At 42.0% G+C, this 25,454-nt stretch overlaps 1 protein-coding gene across 1 annotated transcript in view; it reads right to left on the bottom strand.

Moving 5' to 3' along the window:
* KCNAB1 (potassium voltage-gated channel subfamily A regulatory beta subunit 1) overlaps nt 1–25,063 on the bottom strand; it is a 552,388-nt gene extending 527,325 nt beyond the window's left edge. The window contains exon 1 of the mRNA XM_073674769.1: nt 24,710–25,063. Within this exon, the coding sequence (XP_073530870.1) occupies nt 24,710–24,978 (269 nt within the window). The 5' untranslated portion in view covers nt 24,979–25,063. The remainder of the gene's footprint in view (nt 1–24,709) is intronic.
* Nucleotides 25,064–25,454: the final 391 nt, after the last annotated feature.

Here is a 25,454-nt window from a genome sequence, read left to right as displayed (position 1 = left end):
TCAATCCCATTAAGAATCTGTGGTTCATCCTCAAAAAAAGGAGACAAACAAAAAAAACACAGACATTGTGTTAAACTCCTGTAGACAGGGTACCGAGGGGGTCTCTCACAGAGCACAGCAGACGAAGGACAAAAGATACTAGAGTCAATTTGTTGGGGCAACACCTTTTTACTAAAGACTGGAACTGGGTTGCCCCGCCAATGCAAATAAGGAGCAACAATAAATCTCACACACATCTAGCTCAATATAGCTAGGACCCTTGTGCTACACAACCGGCAGGCCCAGGATGTACTAACAACAGAACTATAATTTGCCTACAAACTGGGTTCCTCCTAATGTAGTAACCGAGCGTTACCCAGAGGAATGATGTAAACGGATGGGTGCACAAGGCGGCCCGTACAGTGGTGTAGCGCAAGAGTTAAGAAACTTAACCAATCTCTATGTTTACAATACAGTTATACTAACTATACACCATCTCACCACAGGGGGGAGTCTCTAACTAAGGTTCGCCCAAGACCTGCCTACAAGCAATGTCTTTGAGAACTGGAGTTTGGCTCCAAACTATTCCTGCTATTTGCATGCACCAACAGGATCCTGTGGTGATATCTGAGCTCAGATCTTACCAGCCGGTAACTGCTCTCTGATGAAGCTGGAGTCTGAGGAGAGGGTCCTGCACTTTTCACAGGAGTGTGGTTTCAGTCTGTAAGGCTAGCAGAGGGTCCTTCGCGTCTCTCAGATGCCCGGGGGAGGAATCCAGCTCTGCATCCAATAATGGTTGTCCCTTCAAGGTGGCTCCTTCTCTCTGGCCAGAGTCACAGGAAAAGCTTCTCCTTCAGGCAAAGCTCTATCACGATCTCTGCATGCTGCACACACCAAGCTCTTGGAGTGCAGCTCCACCATCTCGCTCCTCTCTCTTCTCTAGCTCCTCTTTTTGCTGACTCACACCAAAAGTTCACCAAAAAGTTCCTTTCTTTTAGAGGCAACAGGGACCTCTGGTGGCCGGAGGCTGGTAAAGCAGCAATGTCCACACAGCTCACTCTTACACTCCAAGCACAGTTTATGCAAGAATGAGTTGTCATTAGTTAGAATATGGCCTAGAAGCTAATATTCAGTATGCCACATCGAGAGCAAATTGCAGCAGTCTTGAAAAATAAGGGTCAACACTGACAATATTGAGTCTTTCCATAAACAATGTATTTGGCAAAACTGTTTATAAACATATGAAATGGTTATAATTGTATGTACTTCAGTAAGCATAGAAACATCTGACTAAAAGGTCTAAAAAAACTGAAGCAGCAAACTTTGTGAAAAACAAAATATGTTTTTCGCCACAACTGTATGTGAAAAAAAAATGCAAATCTGAAGCTTAAACCTCCTTGTCTCAAGCAAATGACAAACAGATACGGGTGATGGATGGCAGTATCATTATAACATACTTGCCAGGAATACAAAATACAATTGTATACCATGACTGAATTATAAGCCTAAACATAAAAACAGCAGGATACCAGAATAGAAAATTGGCATACAACATAAGGAAATGCCAGAATTTCGTAAGAGAGCCCACATATGTAGATCATGCAGTTGTTATGAGACCCTATTAGGTGTAAGAAAATATTTTGAAATTAGAATTTTCCAGCTTCATCAATTTTTTCCCCAAATATTGATTTGCATCAAATCACTTAACTTCGAATTGCAATAGTGCAATTGCCCAGAAAAGGAGTGTGTAACACTTTGAGGTCTCCTAGGATGGCATTGAACCGCTTTCAAGCTCTTAAATATAAACACCGCAGTAAAAATGAAGACAACAAAATTCCTGAAAAATGAGAAAAAATCCCTCAAAGATTATAAGAATCTACAGCGACCACAGAGTGAACGTATACAATTAATGAATAAGTTAATTGAAAAATGTTACATAAAAAATAGACAGCAATTATAGTAATAAATAACAGCAAAAAATATGCAAAAAAAAGACCTGTCCATGAAAAAAAAGCATGTATAACATGGACTGTACACAAAAGTGCACAACATCTAAAATCACAAAAAGAGCCCACCAAAAAACATGGCAATTAATTGAATGTGACCCTATTAGATGGCTGAGGTCCTACACATGTATGATATACTGTATGTGCCAGGAATGCTGAGCATTATATTTATTAAATGAAACAGTCTCCCTAGATACAAAGATACAACAGTGCTGCCCCCCCCTGTTGGTGTATGTAAGTATGATGGTATAGGACCCCAAGAACCACATGTACAGAAAAAATAACCGCCAGCTCCGGTTTCGGTGGTGAAACGCACATTGAGGTGTCCCTTGGGTCCATTGACATCAAGGCTAAAGGTAGCTACTAGATATGCTTATTATCCAGTTTTTCCTGCACATGCTATGTAAGCATAATTTAGCAAGTCAATCGGACATACAGATGGCGGTGGCTGTAATGGCACTAAATGGTAGTTTACACAATATCCAGCTATATGTAAGCTTTTCTTCATATATGTGTAAGGTGCCCCAGCAAGGTAGTCGTGGGCGAGCTGTGGCCCCTGCTCACTCTTGCACCCTACAGACAATGTGTGTCTTCCCTCTGATGTGCTGCAGTGTATGTGGTTCTCTCCACTCTCTTCGGACCATCCAGTCGCGGCTGTCTCCAGGAATTTCTCTTCTGGGACCAGGGCAGCAATAAATTCAGAGGACACAAGGTTCTTAACCATAACTGGGACTTTTCTTGGGGAAGAGGAATATGCACAATATTTACAGGCAGATATAATGGATAAGGCACAACTGGTTGTCATCTCTCTCACAGGTACTGGAAACAACTTCAGCCCTGGTTCCCTCTTTAAGTGAAGCATCTCTGTGGCTCTATTCTCTAGCCCTAGAGAATCTTCCTCACCAGCGACAGTATTCCCAGATCCTATATCTCTCCACGTCCTTAGCTTCTTCTGCAGCCTGCAGACAGAATGTGCCCCCGGGTCCTCAATACATTTGTTGAGTTTCTCCGGCCGGCTAAGGGGACTCTTGCGTAGAGAATCTTCACTCTGGTGAACCTACTGTCTGGGGTACGGGGCTCCTGTCTGCCCTAGCAGCCACTATACTTAGGCTGCCCGTACGGCTCTCTGTCTAAACTCTCACTGAATCTTTCTGGAAACTCACCAACAGGTTTCCTAAAGTGCCCATCCTCTATGGGCTGTCCTCACACACAGTTAACCCTCTTCACTGTCTGTAACACTACTGGCAGACTCAACCTGTCATCTGCACCCGGGACAGTGGCATCTTGTGGCTGGTTACCAATACTACAGCTCACAAGGAGACATATTGCCATCAAGGCATCTATTCACATCTTATGCCTTGCCAAAGCACTGGATTCCCCTCTTACTCTACTGGGCAGGATTATCACAGCTAACCCCTTAACTCGACCTAACTGTAGCCCAGAGAGATCTAACTATTAGGAACATTCTCTTTTCAACTCTTTCAGTGCTATAGGGAAGCCACGTCCTTCCCCACTACTACATATGTAACATCTAAGTAGTGTTGAGCCACCCCCGTAGTGTTCGGGTTCGGTTCGGTTCGTCGAACACCGGGATGTTCGAGGAACTGTTCGTCGAACTGTTCGTCGAACACCTTAGAACACCGTCGAACACCGTTAAAACCAATGGCAGGCAAACAAAAACACATAGAAACACATAGAAAACACCTTCAAAGGTGTCCAAAAGCTGACAAACTGCTCAGAAGACGCTTTCTTTAAAAAAGCCGGCCGGCAATTCAGCAGCGGCATACACCGGTACCCGACAATTTAGACAAGAAGGAATAGAGCCTCACACATAGATTAGATAGATAGAAACATGCCAGTCACATATATATGAAGTACAGTGACAGTGTTGCTTACTGTACTTGTCATTTAGTGTAAAGGATTTATTAAAAAATATAATAGTGTTTTCATGCACTGTCTCTTTAAAAAAGCCGGCCGGCAATTCAGCATCTGTACCCGACAATTTATAACAGACAGAATAGAGCTTCACACATAGATTAGATAGATAGAAACATGTCAGTCACATATATATGAAGTACAGTGACAATATTGCTTACTGTACTTGTCATTTAGTGTAAAGGATTTATTAAAAAAAATAATAGTGTTTTCATGCACCGTCTCTTTAAAAAAGCCGGCCGGCAATTCAGCATCTGTACCCGACAATGTTATGTTCTGCTACCAAAGCTAAGGAAAGAGAGGAGATCTGTCCCTACTATAGGACTCAGCTGAATCCCTACGATGTAACAGGGAACCTGATCCTGCGATCAGACCTGCTAAAGTCCTAATCTAGCCTGTACGAAGACCTATAGATGTGGGGAGGGAATCCCTACAAGTACTAAGGACTGGAAGGAATATGGGACACCTCCTAACAGAAATAGTAGCAGACAGACGAACAAACAAAATAGAACATAGAGGTCCGTAGACCAAGCAAACTAACAGAGATAGATACAGAGCACAGGCTAGCTAGAAAGTAGATATACAATGAAGTCCAGCAAAGCCAGAAGGGCGGAGCAGGATTAAATAGGCCAACAAGGTCATGTGACCAGCAAAGGAAAAAAAACCTAACAGCAAGGTTCTAACAGTACCCCCCCTTCTAAGAGGATCCTCCGGATCCCCTAGGACCAGGCTTATCAGGAAATCTCCTGTGAATCACTCTGATAAGTCTGGACGCGGAAACATCATCTGACCTCACCCAAGAGTTATCCTCGGGTCCGAAACCTTTCCAGGCCACAAGATACTGCAAACTACCTCTATACCGTCTAGAGTCAAGGATGCGAGAAATTTCATATTCCCCGTCCTCCACCACCGGAGGAACAGAGGCAGAGGCGTCACCATCCGACACAACAGCTTTTTTTAACAGAGAGACATGAAAGACCGGATTAATTCTCCAGGAGGTAGGAACCTCCAACCTAACAGCAGATTGGTTGACAACCTGAAGCACCTTAAAGGGCCCCACAAACTTGGGACCCAATTTCTTAGAAGGAATCCTCAACCAAAAACGGCCTAGTAACATCAGGCTGCATAAGGATGGGAGCAGAGGTGAACCTCTCCTTGAGATACACAAAAGCTTCAATGGCCTCAGAAGACCACTGAACCGCATCAGCACCTTTCCTGGTGAGATCAGTCAGAGGTTTGACAATACTAGAAAAAATTTTTATGAATTTTCTATAGTAATTGGCGAAACCCAAAAACCTCTGTATCGATTTCAAACCAATAGGCCTAGGCCATTCCTGCACAGCCTGAACCTTAACCGGATCCATCTCAAAACCTTTGCTGGAGATAATGTAGCCCAAAAAACTAATTCTCTGTACAGCGAACTCACATTTCTCCAGCTTAGCAAAAAGCGAATTGTCCATTAATAACTGTAATACCTCACGCACGCTCCGCCAATGAGACTCCAGATCTGGCGAATAAATCAAAATGTCATCCAAATACACAACCACATTTTTACCGATCAAAGGTCTAAGGATGTCATTAATCAGATTCTGAAAAAATGCAGGAGCATTAGTAAGACCAAAAGGCATAACCAGATTCTCAAAATGACCCACAGGAGTGTTAAAAGCAGTCTTCCATTCATCACCCTCCTTCATGCGCAACAGATTGTATGCCCCCTTAAGGTCAATTTTAGAGAACCACTTGGCCCCCAATAACTGGTTAAACAGATCAGGAATCAATGGCAGTGGGTAAGGATTGCGTACCGTAATTTTGTTAATCTCACGAAAATCTAGACAAGGACGTAAACTGCCGTCCTTTTTTTTAAAAAAAAAAAATCCAACCGCCACAGGAGACTTAGAGGGCCTAATGTGACCGGCGGCCAAACTTGTCTGTATGTATTCCTCCAAAGCCTTCCTCTCAGGAATAGTAAGGTTAAATAAACGACTTTTAGGAAGAGTCGCTCCAGGGACAAATTCAATAGAACAATCATAGTCTCTATGGGGAGGCAAAACCTGCGATTCTTTCTCAGAAAAAACTCTCCAAAAATCCTGAATAGGAACAGGCAATTCTCCCCTATCCAAAGCTGCAATACGCCCATTACAACACTTGTCATAACATTTATGGCTCCAGGATTTAATTTCACTGGTAGACCAATCCAGTACAGGATTGTGAAATTTTAACCAGGGCAAACCCAATATTACTGGAGAAGGCAAGTTATTCAACACTACCAAATCCAATTTCTCATGGTGAACACCATTAATAGTGAGAGGAAATTCACTGACCTTGAGAGTAATATTCTTCAAAGGGGAGCCATCCACAGAAACCACAGCAATGGGGGATGATAAAGGTTCAGGTTTTAAATTGAGTTTTTCCACGAATCCCCCATCAATTACATTTAGTGTAGACCCGCAATCAACAAACACCCGAAATTCCATTAATTTTTCCTGAGCAATCGTGGAAGCAGCTAAAAATATACCCTTGGAATTTAAACAGGCAATACGGGCGTGACTGACCATTTTTTTTTCTTTCTTCATACAAAGCTCACAGCCTTTAATCAAATGACCAGATTTTCCGCAATAGAAACACAAGCCTTCCGAAAAACGACGGTCTTTTTCTTGAGAGCGAGGTGCCACCGATCCAATCTCCATCGGTTCACCACTGTTAGTACACACATTATCATAACCAGAAACTGACATAGCAGAGGATTTGCTCTCATTAACCCTAGCACGCAGTCTTCTATCCACCCGTATAGCTAATTGCATAGCCTGTTGCAAATCCTCAGGTGTAGGATAAGCAATTAGCAGGTCTTTAACCCTTTCACTGAGCCCAGCAAGAAATAGACTTTTCAGAGCAGAATCGTTCCACCCTGTTTGAGTGGACCAACGACGAAAATGAGTACAATATTTTTCCACATTACCTGATCCTTGCTTTAAACGTCTCAACTCAGTCTCAGCTGATGCCACACGGTCAGGATCATCATATAATAGTCCTAAAGCAGAAAAAAAAACTATCCACTGATCTGAAGCATGTATCACTAGGTTGCAAAGAAAAGGCCCACTCCTGAGGCTCTTTGCGCAAAAGTGACATTATGAACCCTACGCGCTGGGATTCATCCCCAGAGGACTTGGGTCTCAAACGAAAATACAATAAGCAAGCATTTTTAAATGAAAAAAATTCTCGATGTTCACCAAAAAATAAATCCGGCAAACATACCTTAGGCTCCAAGAAATATGCTCCAGGACAGTTACTCACGTGCTGACGGAGCTCGGCCACTTCCAGAGAGAGTCCCTGCAGGTGTTTAGCCAAATCCTGAACCGACACCATGATGGAACAAAAAAAATCTTTCCTTAGAGAATTTGCAGGCTGGACTTACTGTTATGTTCTGCTACCAAAGCTAAGGAAAGAGAGGAGATCTGTCCCTACTATAGGACTCAGCTGAATCCCTACGATGTAACAGGGAACCTGATCCTGCGATCAGACCTGCTAAAGTCCTAATCTAGTCTGTACGAAGACCTATAGATGTGGGGAGGGAATCCCTACAAGTACTAAGGACTGGAAGGAATATGGGACACCTCCTAACAGAAATAGTAGCAGACAGACGAACAAACAAAATAGATAGAACATAGAGGTCCGTAGACCAAGCAAACTAACAGAGATAGATACAGAGCACAGGCTAGCTAGAAAGTAGATATACAATGAAGTCCAGCAAAGCCAGAAGGGCGGAGCAGGATTAAATAGGCCAACAAGGTCATGTGACCAGCAAAGGAAAAAAAACCTAACAGCAAGGTTCTAACAGACAATTTATAACAGACAGAATAGAGCTTCACACATAGATTAGATAGATAGAAACATGTCAGTCACATATATATGAAGTACAGTGATAGTGTTGGTTACTGTACTTGTCATTTAGTATTAAAATAAAGGATTTATTATTAAAAAAAATTGGCGTGGGGTTCCCCTTAATTTTAGTCTCTAGCGGAGGTTAAGCAGACAGCTGGGGCAGATGTTTGAAGCCTGGGAAGGGGGTAATACCCACGGAGCTTCCCAGGCTACTAATATGAGCCCCCAGCTGAATACATAGCCTTTACTAGCTATTAAAATGGGGGACCCCCCCCAAAAAATGACGTGGGGTCCCCCCTAATTTAATAGCTAGCAAAGGCTAGGCAGACAGCTGGGGGCTGATATTAATAGCCCAGGAAGGGAGCCATGAATATTGGCCCCCTCCCAGGCTAGAAACACCAGCCGTCAGCCGCCCCAGAAATGGCGCATTCATAGGATGCGCCAATTCTGGCACTTAGCCTCGCTCTTCCACGCTGCCCTGTAGCGGTGGCAGGGGGTAATAGGGCTGGGGTTGATGTCAGCTTATAATGCCAGCTGACATCAAGCCCAGGTTAGTAATGGAGAGGCGTCTATAAGACACCCCCATTACTAACCCCATAGTCAAAGTTAAAAGAAAACACAAACACCCAGAATAAAGTCCTTTAATTGAAATAAAGACACAATCCTTTATTGTTCTAAATTAAACCATACTTACCATCACGCCCATTCCAGCTGAAGCCAACGATCTCCTGCAATAAAAGAAAAATAATAAAGCAACATCATCCTTACCTTTCCATGGTTCCCACGACAGCTTCAGCTCTGCTACATCGAGATGACAGGCTGGACCGCAGCAGAACGCTGCCATCCAGCCTGTCATCCCGCAGACACTGAGAAGCGCAGGCATGCTTGCGCTCTGCAGTGTCTGGCTGTGACGGCATAAAGATGAGACGAGTTCATGTCCAATGAACTCGGCGCACCTCATGCACGTCACTGACAGCGTGGGAAAATTCTCACGCTGAAGCGCTGAGTGCAGGAGAATTCTCCCACGCTGTCAGTGACGTGCATAAGGTGAGCTCATGTCCAATGAACTCAGCTCACCTCCTGCACGTCACTGACAGCGTGGGAGAATTCTCCTGCACTCAGCGCTTCAGCGTGAGAATTCTCCCACGCTGAAGCCCTGAGTGCAGGAGAATTTTCCCACGCTGTCAGTGACGTGCATAAGGTGAGCTCATGTTCAATGAACTCAGCTCACCTCCTGCACGTCACTGACAGCGTGGGAGAATTCTCCTGCACTCAGCGCTTCAGTGTGAGAATTCTCCCACGCTGAAGCGGTGAGTGCAGGAGAATTTTCCCACGCTGTCAGTGACGTGCATGAGGTGAGCCGAGTTCATTGGACATTAACTCGGCTCATCTGGATGCCCTCACAGAGAGACACTGTGGAGCGCAAGCAAGCCTGCGCTTCTCAGTGTCTGCGGGATGACAGGCTGGATGGCAGCGTTCTGCTGCGGTCCAGCCTGTCATCTCGATGTAGCAGAGCTGAAGCTGTCATGGGAACCATGGAAAGGTAAGGATGATGTTGCTTTATTATTTTTCTTTTATTTCAGGAGATCGTTGGCTTCAGCTGGAATGGGCGTGACGGTAAGTATGGTTTAATTTAGAACAATAAAGAATTGTGTGTTTATTTCAATTAAAGGACTTTTTTCTGGGTGTTGTGTTTTTTTTAAATACTTTACTAGAAATTCATGGTGGTCATGTCTAATATTGGCGTGACCCCATGAATTTTGGGCTTAGGGCCAGCTGATAATGCCAAGCTGGCCCTAACCCCTTTATTACCCAGTGAGCCACCGCATCAGGGCCCTGGATGAGTTGGGTACAGCGCCAGAAGATGGCGCTTCTATGAACGCGCCATTTTCCGGGGTGGCTGCGGACTGCAATTTGCAGCGGGGGTGGCCCAGAAAGCTTGGGCCTCCCTGCGCTGCGGATTCCAGCCCCCAGCTGCCTAGTTGTACCTGGCTGGACACAAAAACAGGGCGAAGCCCCACGTCAATTTTCTTTAAATTATTTCTTGAAATAATTAAGAAAAAAAGGGCTTCCCTATATTGATGTGTCCGGCCAGGTACAAATAGGCAGCTGGTGGTTGGGGGCAGCCCGTTCCTGCCTGCTGCACCTGACTTGACACAAATATAGTGCGAAGCCCCACGTCAATTTTTTTTTAATTATTTCATGAATTTCCTGAAATAATTTAAAAAAATTGAAGTGGGGCTTCGCACTATATTTGTGTCCAGCCAGGTACAGCAGGCAGGAATGGGCTGCCCCCAACCACCAGCTGCCTATTTGTACCTGGCCGGACACAACAATATAGGGAAGGCCTTTTTTTCTTAATTATTTCATGAATTTCATGAAATAATTTAAAAAAATTGAAGTGGGGCTTCGCACTATATTTGTGTCCAGCCAGGTACAGCAGGCAGGAACGGGCTGCCCCCAACCACCAGCTGACTATTTGTACCTGGCCGGACACAACAATATAGGGAAGGCCTTTTTTTCTTAATTATTTCATGAATTTCATTAAATAATTTAAAAAAAAATACGTGGGGCTTCGCCCTATTTTTGTGTCCAGCCAGGTACAACTAGGCAGCTGGGTGCTGGAATCTGCAGCGCAGGGAGGCCCAAGCTTTCTGGGCCCCCCCCCGCTGCAAATTGCAGTCCGCAGCCACCCCGGAAAATGGCGCGTTCATAGAAGCGCCATCTTCTGGCGCTGTACCCAACTCATCCAGGGCCCTGGTGCGGTGGCTCACTGGGTAATAAAGGGGTTAGGGCCAGCTTGGTATTATCAGCTGGCCCCAAGCCCAAAATTCATGGGGTCACGCCAGTATTAGACATGACCGCCATGAATTTCTAGTAAAGTATTTAAAAAAAACACAACACCCAGAATAAAGTCCTTTAATTGAAATAAACACACAATTCTTTATTGTTCTAAATTAAACTATACTTACCATCACGCCCATTCCAGCTGAAGCCAACGATCTCCTGCAATAAAAGAAAATTAATAAACCAACCTCATCCTTACCTTTCCATGGTTCCCACGACAGCTTCAGCTCTGCTACATCGAGATGACAGGCTGGACCGCAGCAGAACGCTGCCATCCAGCCTGTCATGCCGCAGACACTGAGAAGAGCAGGCATGCTTGCGCTCCTCAGTGTCTCGCTGTGACGGCATCCAGATGAGCCGAGGTCATGTCCAATGAACTCGGCTCACCTCATGCACGTCACTGACAGCGTGGGAAAATTCTCACGCTGAAGTGCTGAGTGCAGGAGAATTCTCCCACGCTGTCAGTGACGTGCATGAGGTGAGCTCATGTCCAATGAACTCAGCTCACCTCATGCACCTCACTGACAGCGTGGGAAAATTCTCCTGCACTCAGCGCTTCAGCGTGAGAATTCTCCCACGCTGTAAGTGACGTGCATGAGGTGAGCCGAGTTCATTGGACATGACCTCGGCTCATCTTTATGCCGTCACAGAGAGACAATGTGGAGCGCAAGCAAGCCTGCTCTTCTCAGTGTCTGCGGGATGACAGGCTGGATGGCGGCGTTCTGCTGCGGTCCAGCCTGTCATCTCGATGTAGCAGAGCTGAAGCTGTCGTGGGAACCATGGAAAGGTAAGGATGAGGTTGCTTTATTATTTTATTTTTATTACAGGAGATCGTTGGCTTCAGCTGGAATGGGTGTGATGGTAAGTATGGTTTAATTTAGAACAATAAAGAATTGTGTCTTTATTTCAATTAAAGGACTTTATTCTGGGTGTTTGTGTTTTTTTTAACTTTGACTATGGGGTTAGTAATGGGGGTGTCTTATAGACGCCTCTCCATTACTAACCTGGGCTTGATGTCAGCTGGCATTATAAGCTGACATCAACCCCAGCCCTATTACCCCCTGCCACCGCACCAGGGCAGCGTGGAAGAGCGAGTCTAAGTGCCAGAATTGGCGCATCCTATGAATGCGCCATTTCTGGGGCGGCTGACGGCTGGTGTTTCTAGCCTGGGAGGGGGCCAATATTCATGGCTCCCTTCCTGGGCTATTAATATCAGCCCCCAGCTGTCTGCCTAGCCTTTGCTAGCTATTAAATTAGGGGGGACCCCACGTCATTTTTTTGGGGGGGTCCCCCATTTTAATAGCTAGTAAAGGCTGTGTATTCAGCTGGGGGCTGATATTAGTAGCCTGGGAAGCTCCGTGGGTATTACCCCCTTCCCAGGCTTCAAACATCTGCCCCAGCTGTCTGCTTAACCTCCGCTAGAGCCTAAAATTAAGGGGAACCCCACGCCAATTTTTTTAATAATAAATCCTTTATTTTAATACTAAATGACAAGTACAGTAACCAACACTATCACTGTACTTCATATATATGTGACTGACATGTTTCTATCTATCTAATCTATGTGTGAAGCTCTATTCTGTCTGTTATAAATTGTCGGGTACAGATGCTGAATTGCCGGCCGGCTTTCTTAAAGAGACGGTGAATGAAAACACTATTATTTTTTTTAATAAATCCTTTACACTAAATGACAAGTACAGTAAGCAACACTGTCACTGTACTTCATATATATGTGACTGACATGTTTCTATCTATCTAATCTATGTGTGATTCTCTATTCCTTCTATTCTAAATTGTTGGGTACAGATGCTGAATTGCCGGCCGGCTTTTTTAAAGAGACGGTGCATGAAAACACTATTATTTTTTTTGATAAATCCTTTACACTAAATGACAAGTACAGTAATCAACACTGTCACTGTACTTCATATATATGTGACTGACATGTTTCTATCTATCTAATCTATGTGTGATTCTCTATTCCTTCTATTCTAAATTGTCGGGTACCGCTGCTGAATTGCCGGCCGGCTTTTTTAAAGAGACGGTGCATGAAAACACTATTATTTTTTTTGATAAATCCTTTACGCTAAATGACAAGTACAGTAAGCAGCACTTTCACTGTACTTCGTATATATGTGGCTGACATGTTTATATCTATCTAATCTATGTGTGAAGCTCTATTCTTTCGGTTCTAAATTGTCGGGTACCGGTGTATGCCGCTGCTGATTTGCCGGCTTTTCATGTTTCACTGTTGGCACTGTTCCCATCGATTTGGGCAATCACTGTAATGCCACAACCACCATGGCTGTGGCATTACAGTGAGTGGCAGACAATCCCTGCATGATTGGTGCTCTAAATAGCACCAGACATGCAGGACACGCTTTTGGTGCACGAACAGTTATCGAACATAACCTCGAACAGCCGAATTTTTTGCAAATCGTTCGGGTTCGTCGAACAACTCGAACACCGCCCAAAACAGCTTGAATTTGAGATTGGCGAACAGTTCTAGTCGAACACCGCTCATCTCTACATCTAAGTACTCTTATGACATCCTTTTCTATGTATAATATATTTCATGTGACTTGGGAAACTATTGCAGTGTTAGCTATTTTTTCTGTACATGTGGTTCTTGGGGTCGTATACTATCATACTTATATACATCCACGGGGGGGCAGTACTGTTGTATCTTTGTATCTAGGAGACTGTTTCATTAATAAATATAATACTCAGTATTTCTGGCACATATATCATACATGTGTAGGACCTCAGCCATTTAATAGTGTTACATTCATTCTGGCACTACTGCTGGCATTTCTCCCATCTCTTTCTCTAACATATCATTTGAATCTCTCCCTATATATATTTCTGAGCTCTGATGTCCACTAATTATCCTGAATTAACTAAATTCCCTGCATTGGCTTTCATACTGGCTGTTACATCTCACCCTGATTGGCTGCACTAAACCATATGATGTGAAAGCCACAAGGCATTATGTTGAAACGCACACGGCTGTGCTTGAGGTCCATGTGTGTTTTCTGGGGCTGATACATTCTTTTACAATTACATTTGCACAAATTGAATAGCGTATTGTTCAAATTCACCAATACAAGCAAATTTGCTGAAATTTTAAATTAAATCAATTCACATCAATCCATTTGCTCATGTCTAAGCATTTGGAGTAGTCTCTTCACGTGTGCAGGTCTTGCAGCTGGGAGCACTTACTTTTCACATGAGTGACATGGGTGACGAATAGCTCTGTTCCCTAAATAAATGTAGCGTAAATTGAAAATCTGTGTTCCAAAATGATATTCGTGTAACACAGATATAATGGAATATCTGACTGAAGATTAATACCTTTCTTACAGAGTTCAATCATTTTGGTTATACTGAACATATAAAGAATGTGTATATTCTTATTTCACAGTAAAGTGACTAATTATTCCTTTTGATTGACCACATTACTTTTCCGAACATAAGTAGTGAGGGCAAGCAATTTCCCTGAATAGATACATATTGCTGTCTCTGAAGCAAACTATAGGCACAGCTGCTGTAGTGTTTGCTCAGAGCTTGCACTGTTTGCTTTATAATCATTTATCATTAGTATTGTGAGCCAAGCTATTAATTCCAAGATGATAATAACATTAGAATTTGCTAACATATTAAGCATTATCTAACAACAGGGGGATTACTGTAATATTAATTTCATGTATTGCTATAAAGAATGATTAATAGCAGCTGTGGCTCTAAAAAATTATATGCAAATTAGTACCTGGGATAGCTAGTTCTGAGTTTGCATACATGAAGCAAAACATAACAGCTGTCAATCACTGGTGAGAAGGAGCAGGTGGAGGAAAATACCATGATTAACCACAATAACTGGCAGTCCCTTATACTCTCACTGTCTATAAACTAACTTGCATACATTTTTTGGTTCTGTTTGTTTTAATAGGAAAACTCCTGACAAAGTAGCAGCGCAAAACAACCTTTGGGCTCCGGGGCTACCTGTGTCATTGGGTCATTCTGGTTGTGTTCCTTATGCACATTTTCATTGATTACTTTTTTGGTGTAATTTACCCTAAGGCCACATTCATACGTTCAGTATTTGGTCAGTATTTTACATCAGTATTTGTAAGCCAAAATCAGCAGTGGGTGAAAAATGTGAAAAATACAGAAATGCTGACGTGTTTCTATTATACTTTTCCTCTGATTGTTCCACTCCTGATTTAAACTTACAAATACTGATGTAAAATATTGAACTAATGCTGAACTTGTGAATGTAGCCTAATATCTATAGTCAGGCTGTGCAGCTTCACTTTACTGTTCCTTACTATTACTGCTATTGCCTGTGCACTTTATACCTTATAACAGTACTGTTTAAGCAGTGGTGTGACTAGAGTCCAATGGGCCCTGCTGCAAGACTTGGATCTGGGCCTCCCCCATCCAGATATATATCTAGATATAGATATACAGTTGAAACCAGAAGTTTACATACACTATATAAAAAGACACATATGGATGTTTTTCTCAATATCTGACATGAAATCAGAATAAACGTTTCCTGTTTTAGGTAAATTAGGATTACCATAATTTTTAATATTTGCCAAATGCCAGAATAATGAGAGAGAGAGAATATTTTTAGGCATTTTTATTACTTACTGCAAAGTCAAAAGTTTACATATATTTCATTAGTATTTGGTACCATTGCCCTTAAACTGAATGACTTGGGTCAAATGTTTGGGCTATCATTCCACAAGCTTCTCAGTTGGTTGGAATTTGTGCTCATTCCTCCTGACAAAACTTGTGTAACTGATCCAGGTTTGTGGGTCGACTTGCTCGCACCTGCCTTTTCAGCTTTGCCCATGAATTTTCAATAGGATTGAGATCAGGGCTTTGTGATGGCCACTCCAAAACATTGACTTTGTTATCCTTAAGCCACTTTGTTACCATTTTGGCAGTATGCTTTGGGTCATTGTCCATTTGGAAGACCCATTTCCGCCCAAGATTTAGCTTTCGGGCTGATGTCTTGAGATGTTGCTTCAGTATTGCCACATGATCTTATTTTCTCATGATGCAATTTATTTTGTGAAGTGCACGAGTCCCTCCTGCAGCAAAACAACCCCACAACATGATGCTGCCACTCCCGTCTTTCACAGTTGAGATGGTCTTTTTAGGCTTCCAAGCTTCTCCCTTTTTTCTCCAAACGTAACGATGGTCATTATGCCCAAAAAGTTCAATTTTAGTTTCATCAGACCACAGGACATGTCTTCAAAAATTAAGGTCTTTGTTCCTGTGTGCATTTGCAAACATTTATCTGGCTTTTTTATGTTTCTTTTTGAGTAATGACTTCTTCCTGGCAGAGTGGCCTTTCAGCCCATGTTGATACAGTACTTGTTTCACTATGGTTATTGGCACAATCTGACCAGCTTCCACCATCATCCTCACAAGGTCTTTTGCTTTTGTCCTTTGGTTGATATGTACATGTTGGACCAAAGCACGTTCATCTCTGGGACACAGAACCTGTCTCCTTCCTGAGCAGTATGATGGCTGGACATTCCCATCTTTTTTGTACTTGCGTATAATTGTTTGTACAGATACCTTCTGGTATCTTGAAATTGTACCCAAGGATGAGCCAGACTTGTGCAAGTCCACAATTCTCTTCCTGATATCTTGGCTGATTTCTTTAGACTTTCCCATGATGCTACACAAAGAAGCCGTATGTTTCAGGTGTGCATTAAAATACACCCACAGGTGTGTCTCTAATTAACTCAGATGTCGCCCAAAAAAAAAATGAGAAGCTTCCAAACACATGACATCATCATATGGACAGTCCAGAATTGTTTGAAGGCATAGTAATCTTAGTGTATGTAAACTTTTGACTTTGCAGAAAGTGATAAAAATGCCTTAAAACATTCTCTCTCTCTATCTCTCTTCTGGCATTTGGCAAATATAAAAAATTACGGTAATCATAATTGACCTAAAATGGGAAAGGTTTATTCTGATTTCATGTCAGATATTGAGAAAAACATGCATATGTGTATTTTTATTTAGTGCATGTCAACTATCTATATATATATATATATATATATATATATATATATATATATATATACAGTACAGACCAAAAGTTTGGACACACCTTCTCATTTAAAGATTTTTGTGTATTTTCATGACTTTGAAAATTGTACATTCACACTGAAGGCATCAAAACTATGAATTAACAAAAAAGTGTGAAACAACTAAAAATATGTCTTATATTCCAGGTTCTTCAAAGTAGCCACCTTTTGCTTTGATGACTGCTTTGCACACTCTTGGCATTCTCTTGATGAGCTTCAAGAGGTAGTCACCGGAAATGGTTTTCACTTCACAGGTGTGCCCTGTCAGGTTTAATAAGTGGGATTTCTTGCCTTATAAATGGGGTTGGGACCATCAGTTGTGTTGTGGAGAATTCTGGTGGATACACAGCTGATAGTCCTACTGAATAGACTGTAAGAGTTTGTATTATGGCAGGAAAAAAGCAGCTAAGTAAAGAAAAATGAGTGGCCATCATTACTTTAAGAAATGAAGGTCAGTCAGTGTGAAAAATTGGGAAAGCTTTGAAAGTGTCCCCAAGTGCAGTTGCAAAAACCATCAAGCGCTACAAAGAAACTGGCTCACATGAGGACCGCCCCAGGAAAGGAAGACCAAGAGTTACCTCTACTAATAAGGATAAGTTTATCTGAGTCACCAGCCTCAGAAATCGCAGGTTAACAGCAGCTCAGATTAGAGATCAGGTCAATGCCACACAGAGTTCTAGCAGCAGACACATCCCTACAACAACTGTTAAGAGGAGACTTTGTGCAGCAGGCCTTCATGGTAAAATAGCTGCTAGGAAACCACTGCTAAGGACAGGCAACAAGCAGAAGAGACTTGTTTGGGCTAAAGAACACAAGGAATGGACATTAGACCAGTGGAAATCTGTGCTTTGGTCTGATGAGTCCAAATTTGAGATCTTTGTTTCCATCCACTGTGTCTTTGTGCGATGCAGAAAAGGTGAACGGATGGACTCTACATGCCTGGTTCCCACCGTGAAGCATGGAGGAGGAGGTGTGATGGTGTGGGGGTGTTTTGCTGGTGACACTGTTGGGGATTTATTCAAAATTGAAGGCATACTGAACCAGCATGGCTACCACAGCATCTTGCAGCAGCATGCTATTCCATCCGGTTTGCGTTTAGTTGGACCATCATTTATTTTTCAACATGACAATGACCCCAAACACACCTCCAGGCTGTGTAAGGGCTATTTGACCAAGAAGGAGAGTGATGGGGTGCTACTCCAGATGACCTGGCCTCCACAGTCACCAGACCTGAACCCAATCTACATGGTTTTGGGCGAGCTGGACCGCATAGTGAAGGCAAAAGGGCTAACAAGTGCTAAGCATCTCTGGGAACTCCTTCAAGATTGTTGGAAGACCATTTCCGGTGACTACCTCTTCAAGCTCATCAAGAGAATGCCAAGAGTGTGCAAAGCAGTCATCAAAGCAAAAGGTGGCTACTTTGAAGAACCTAGAAAATAAGACATATTTTCAGTTGTTTCACACTTTTTTGTTAAGTATATAATTCCACATGTGTTAATTCATAGTTTTGATGCCTTCAGTGTGAATATACAATTTTCATAGTCATGAAAATACAGAAAAATCTTTAAATGAGACGGTGTGTCCAAACTTTTGGTCTGTACTGTATATGTCCTCCATCCTGGTATATATATATCCCCCATTCTGGAATATACTGTATGTCCCTAATCCTGCCTAGATCCCATCCTGGTATATATATCCCCCATCCTGGTATATATGTCCCTTATCCTGGGCCCCATCCTGGAATATTGAAACCAGAAGTTTACAAAACTTCTGATTTTTTTTCATTAGGACAGTGTGGTTTGTCGTTTCAACCTGTATGTATTAAATATTACTTCATTCTATACCTGTTTTTGTTTGGCATGGGCAGTATTTTGGCCTTATTGTTAGGCCAGTATGTACAATAATTTTTGTGGGCTGTTTTTAATTGTTTTTAGATGTCTTTGCTGTCTGTATTAATTACGCTAAATTAAAAAATAGTGTATTATCTTTCTCTCTTTGTTGAGATCCCCGTTCTTTGCAAATCTTTTTTCTTGTTGGTTTACATTGTTTTATATGCACTGGGTTGATCTCCTTTTGGTGGTGCCTTTTTGACCTTTTGGTGGTGCCCACCTCTTGTTCATAATCACACCCGGCATCCATTGCGCACTTTCCCTCTCCTCATTCATTGTGAAAGAGCTCGGTGGATGCTGGGTGTGATGCATGGGGTAACACCGCCCACAACCCAGCAGCCACCGCGAGGACCATGTCACTTATGTCACGCCTCACTTGACATGACATCAGTGGCGGGTCCCGAGATGCCTGTGAGCGGCCCGCGGTAGCGCCGCTCACAGGCAGTAACTGCAAAGCAAGATATTTACAAAAACCTTTATGGGCCCCGGGGGAATACATTGGGGGGATAATAAAAAGTAGTGGCCATCTTCTTTAATTTCTGTATTTTCGCTGGAAGATTATTGTGAACTAGCATTCCAAGGGACAAACGTTTAGCAATATTCTTGCAGTATAAAGAGGCTGCTGATCACCTGATAGAGTAAAATGCTTGTTTATCGGATGAAATTACTTTTAAGCTTGTTTAAAAATCATTAATTTTGACAGCACATCATCCTGTGTAAACAGGACTCACACTGCTGAGAAAAATGGCAGCCTATGCACATCAATCTATTACTGACCGGTAAATGCGCATCATATGTACAGTCTTCCTGTGTAGACAGGCTATTAAACGACCGTCGATTGGTAAAAATATACTGATCGGCGGTCATTTAGCGCTGACAGTCGGTATGTGTAAACGAACCTTTGAGCAACATTCCCACGATGAGATTTTGATGCTGTGTATTTTCACTGTGCAAAAAAAGGCATTGTTACAGTTCCAGCAAAGTGGATGGGATTCATAGAAATTTCGTGCCTAGTACTGTACTTTTTTTTTTTAACGCTGCGCAAATTGACCTGTGTTTCATTTTTCATTGGTCAATTTTTACTACAGGTATGCTATTTTTTTCCCATAGCATTTCATTAGATGCTGAAAAACCACTGTTAAAAACACATCTGCGTTTTTAGTGTATTTCCGCTATGGAAATGAACTAAATACGCATGCATTCAACACATGTCTGTCGATTGCATGCATATTTACACCGTGTGCAGAATTATTAGGCAAATGCGTATTTTGATCACGATACTTTTTATACATGCTGTCCTACTCCAAGCTGCATAGGCTTGAGAGCCAACTACCAATTAAGTAAATCTGGGGATGTGCATCTCTGTAATGAGGAGGGGTGTTGTCTAATGACATTAGCACCCTATATAAGGTGTGCTTAATTATTAGGCAACTTCCTTTCCTTTGGCGAAAATGGGTCAGAAGAGAGATTTGAAGGGCTCTGAAAAGTCCAAAATTGTGAGATGTCTTGCAGAGGGATGCAGCAGTCTTGAAATTTCCAAACTTTTGAAGCGTGATCACCGAACAATCAAGCGTTTCATGGCAAATAGCCAACAGGGTCGCAAGAAGCGTGTTGGCCAAAAAAGGCGCAAAATAACTGCCCATGAATTGAGGAAAATCAAGCGTGAAGCTGCCAAGATGCCATTTGCCACTAGTTTTGCCATATTTCAGAGCTGCAACATTACTGGAGTATCAAAAAGCACAAAGTGTGCGATACTCAGGGACATGGCCAAGGTAAGGAAGGCTGAAAAACGACCACCTTTGAACAAGAAACATAAGATAAAACATCAAGAATGGGCCAAGAAATATCTTAAGACTGATTTTTTAAAGGTTTTATGGACTGATGAAATGAGAGTGACTCTTGATGGGCCAGATGGATGGGCCAGAGGCTTGATCAATAAAGGTCAGAGAGCTCCACTCCGACTCAGACGCCAGCAAGGTTGAGGTGGGGTACTGGTATGGGCTGGTATCATCAAAGATGAACTTGTGGGACCTTTTCGGGTTGAGGATGGAGTGAAGCTCAACTCCCAGACCTACTGCCAGTTTCTGGAAGACAACTTCTTCAAGCAGTGGTACTGGAAGAAGTCGGTATCGTTCAAGAAAAAGATGATTTTCATGCAGGACAATGCTCCATCACATGCATCCAACTACTCCACAGCGTGGTTGGCCAGTAAAGGTCTAAAAGTAGAAAAAATAATGACATGGCCCCCTTGTTCACCTGATCTGAACCCCATAGAGAACCTGTGGTCCATCATAAAATGTGAGATCTACAGGGAGGGAAAACAGTAGACCTCTCGGAACAGTGTCTGGGATGCTGTGGTGGCTGCTGCACGCAATGTTGATCGAAAACAGATCACGCAACTGACAGAATCTATGGATGGAAGGCTGTTGAGTGTCATCATAAAGAAAAGTGGCTATACTGATCACTAATTTTTTTGGGGGTTGTTTTTGCATGTCAGAAATGTTTATTTCTAAATTTTGTGCACTGATATTGGTTTACCTGGTGAAAATAAACAAGTGAGATGGGATTATATTTGGTTTTTATTAAGTTGCTTAATAATTCTGCACAGTAATAGTTACCTGCACAAACAGATATCCTCCTAAGATAGCCAAATCTAAAAAAAAAACACTCCAACTTCCAAAAATGTTAAGCTTGGATATTTATGAGTCTTTTGGGTTGATTGAGAACATAGTTGTTGATCAATAATAAAAATAATCCTCTAAAATACAACTTGCCTAATAATTCTGCACACAGTGTAGTATATTTCCACAGCGAATAAAGTTTTATCAAAGCCAAATACCAGGAAGCATCAAAAACAAAGCAGTGTAATTTAAAACATAACATACTAAAAATAGACAAAAACCGCGGTGCCAAAAACGAAATAAAAACGCATGTAAAAAATGCACTCAAATATGCAATGAAAAAAAGCAAGTAACCTAGTTTAGCTGATACAATGTAATGTAAGTAAAAGAAATGCTGTAGAAAATCTGCAACATCAAAGACTCATTAAATTTTCATCACGTGAACACAGCCTGAGCGTCCCTCCGTGAGAAATTGACATGTTGCAGATTTCAAAAAAGCACCGCATGTCAGTGTACACAGCATAAAAAAAGCCACAGTGGCCATGAGATTTCTATAAATCCGCTTGAAGTGTAAAACGCGGCATATTTGTGCCCCGAAAACCTGCTTTGTCAAAAACCCATCAAAAACTTATTGTGAGGATTTAACCTTCGGCAAAGTTCCCAAGATCAGTATTGTATTCGGTGTATCTTTTCTGCGTGTACAAAAAATGGAGTGTCAGAGTGCAACAATTCCAGAAAAATATATGGAATTTAGGTAAATCTCATGCCCATTGTGCTTTCTTTGTTTTATGCTACGGAAACTGACCTGCAGCGCCATTTTGAAATCCACAACATGTCAATTTCTCTTGTAAATATTGCGACAAAATCACTGGCAAAGCACTGGGGGAGAGATATATAGCACTGAGATTAATAGCTATAGTAATTATACATAGGAAAAAGGTTCCAGCACACGAGTGGGTTAATCAGCCATCTTAGTGCTAGGGTGATTAAACACCTGTAGAAAGGGAGGAACTCAGAGGATAAAATCACAGCCTTTCTGAGCATTTGGTGTGAGGAGGGCCTGGAGGCACAAGCTCTTGAGCTGTGGTGTGCATGTTAAGGAAAGCTAAACCTTGGGTTGTTCTTGTTTCTAAAGCGGGCGGTTACCCGTAGCAACAAGAACAGTGCCATACGTTATGTTTTGTTTTCCTCTTTGGCTGGGAAGATGATGTTTGTTTTGCTAGCAATGCTGTGGTTTATGCAGTGCTCTTAATAAACCACAGAAGATTTAAAGAGACAGTTTTCTTGTTTACCTCTGTGTGCAACCAAGTGAGCCGATCTACCACAATATACATTTTATTTGTGGATTTTCCCTGTCAACTTAGCTAAGATGAGAAACTCGGACATCTGAATGAAGCCTTATGGTTCGTATTCATGAAGCAAAAACACAGCTGCTGTCAATCATTGGTGAGGAGGGCAGGAGCAGGTGAGTAGAGGTGGAGAACAAATTGGCCATTCATGATAACCATGAGTCTGTTGTACTCTGTCTTACTGGCTATAAACTAACCGGCATGTAATTTGTTGAGCTGTTTGGTGTATTAGACCAGCAAACCTGTAATGAGCAGCATTTTGTGATGACAGATCCGCTTTAATGGCTAAGATATGATCAGGGAATGCAGCTTAGCTGCATTTTCTAAAGGGAAGTCTGTAATAATCAGAAATATGTATTCTGCTTTCCTACGGGATTTGACATTCACCATACACATCAGCCATGATGCCAGTTGTTCAGCTGTATGTAAATATTACATTACCCTCTTTCACAAATTTCACTTCTATATAATTCTAAACTAGTTAGTTTGTTGAATGAATGATGAGATGCTGCCTTTTGTCTATACATAGTGAATCCGGTCTATTGTGCCAACTACTGCTCATAAGGTGCGGTCCACCAGGGGATCCACCTGTTCTCCTGTGGGCCAGTCCGAGCCTGTGTACAGTAATGTCACTTATCTTTGTAATTCATTAATAATTTACAGATGTGCCGATAAATATTTCTACTGACATGTCCAATAGAAGTATATGATGAAGATGCAATATATGAAATAGCTAACATACAGTAGGTATCAATATATCAATTAAATAATTTACTTTCATATACTTGCTTACCAGAGATTATATCAGATTGCACACATTGCGAAGTGAGATGAAAAATTGTTTGTTTTGCTGTTTTGACAAATAAATGGATAGTTTATTGGTACAACATTATGTAAGGAATAATAGGGTATATATAAAATGATTTATTGCACTTTATATGACTTTTACATCTCATTTCTTTTCAGTAGTTCTAACCTTCATGTATCACTCTATAGTTAACCCTACATGATGTGCACAGTTCAAACAAATGCAAAGGTAACATTTGTAGGAAATATCCACAAGTAATGAAAAGGTTAATATGATCTGAGTTATTGTCAGGGGCTTAATCCAGCAGTATTATCCGCAGCTCCCGCTCTGGGGTATGGAGTGACTGACAGATTACATGCGTCTTTATGACTCATTCCCTTTTACTGTGACCCTGTGTCTTCTGACAATGACTTCTGTTGGTAACAATACATTTCATTTCTTGATACAGGTTACAGGTCAGTTACCTATGATCCTTTTATTTCCTGTTTTTCTACATTTTCTATATTACCTAACAATTAGGTATGCTGCTTGCTTTCTTGCAAATGTATATGGTTTAAAGATCATATGGAAATACAGGAAGGATTATAGATGTTGTGCTCTGCTACACTTTTTCTTCACAATAATGCCATTTTCCTGCTAAAGAAGCAGTATTTTCAATTCACATCACACATTATATATATTTGTAGTTTTTAGAATTGAATTAACTTCTAGAATGCCTCCAATAAAGTCCCATATGTACAAGGTTAGATTCTATAAAAAGCAAAATATATGTAGCTAAAATATTTCAAATAATATCTGGTCTACCGGTCTGAAATTAACACCATTGACAGTGCAATGTGCCACTTAAAAGCGATCTCCCCACTTTTGGGTGCTCGCTATTGTAAAACCTTGTGACCATCTGTGCAGTACTAATATGCACAGTAATGGTAGCTGTCAGTAGTCATCATTTGTGTAACCAACCACTAATGGGTATACATTATTAGTCAATGGTGTGCGATGTGTGTAAGCCTTACACCACGGCCCCATAATCAGTATTCGGTCAGTATTTTCTCTCAAGAGTGGGAGACAAAACCAGGAGTGGGTGATAAATGCAGAATTGGTGACTTGTTTCTATTATACCTTTTCTCTGATTGTTCCTCACCTGGTTGTGGCTCCCACTCCTGAGAAAAAATACTGATCAAATACTGATAGTGGGGCTGTGGTCTTAGATGAAGGAAGCACTTGTAGGAGGTCCATGTAGAGGAGAACATCATATTGGCACATACTAAGCAGATAGTCTCACTTACCTGTACGTCATCCCCGTCCTGCACGCAACAGTATTTTCATAAGATAACTCACAGACTCTTAGGTACCAGTTCATCTCCAGCTCATAGAGGAGAGTGGTCTTCCCTGTCCTTGGCTGGACCTGTCCTGCTGCACTGTGCCTCTTGCCTTTCCCATTTTCTGCCACACTTTTTGGAGCTTTGTTTCCCAAAGAAACCACAGAGTACTTCCTCAGTTTGGCGTTGTCATCCTGAATTTTACCGCCAACAGCCCCGGTACGTGCTGCCAGCATCGTGCCCTTTTTACCACCCTAACACTATGTCACTGTCATCAGAGATACTGTAGTTGTGTTTTCCCACTGCTTGGTCCTGCCTTATAGCTTTACACTGGTCATGGAAAGGTAACTAGATCCCTCTAGATTCAGAGTAACCATTTCAGTCCTGAAGGGGCCAGCAATGCATTACAAAGCAAATGCACTGCAGGCCCCTTCAGATAAAGAGGGGTTAACAAGAGCAGAGACTTGAAAGTCCCCTTGGCTTTCAAATGCTGAAAAGAGTAGTCCACCTGGTGCAGGTAAGCCCGGACAATCTGAGAGAAGCTGCAGCTCAGCGAGTCATTCATACAATCCCGTTCTGAAGAGTCTCACATCTTCCTGCTTCAACTAAGCCTAAAAAAAAATAAAGTAAAAAAAATGCAATGAAGGTTCCTTAATCTGGGGATTGTTCTACCACTGTGCTGTGCGTCTACAGTTATGCCTTTGCTTTTTTT

The sequence above is a fragment of the Phyllobates terribilis genome, unplaced genomic scaffold (assembly GCF_046119375.1).
Source record: "Phyllobates terribilis strain yellow unplaced genomic scaffold, ASM4611937v1 Scaffold_3__8_contigs__length_932513732, whole genome shotgun sequence".
NCBI classification, from domain to species: Eukaryota; Metazoa; Chordata; class Amphibia; order Anura; family Dendrobatidae; genus Phyllobates; species Phyllobates terribilis.
Note: the sequence above shows the minus strand (reverse complement) of the source record. Positions and strands in the feature narration are given on the sequence as shown.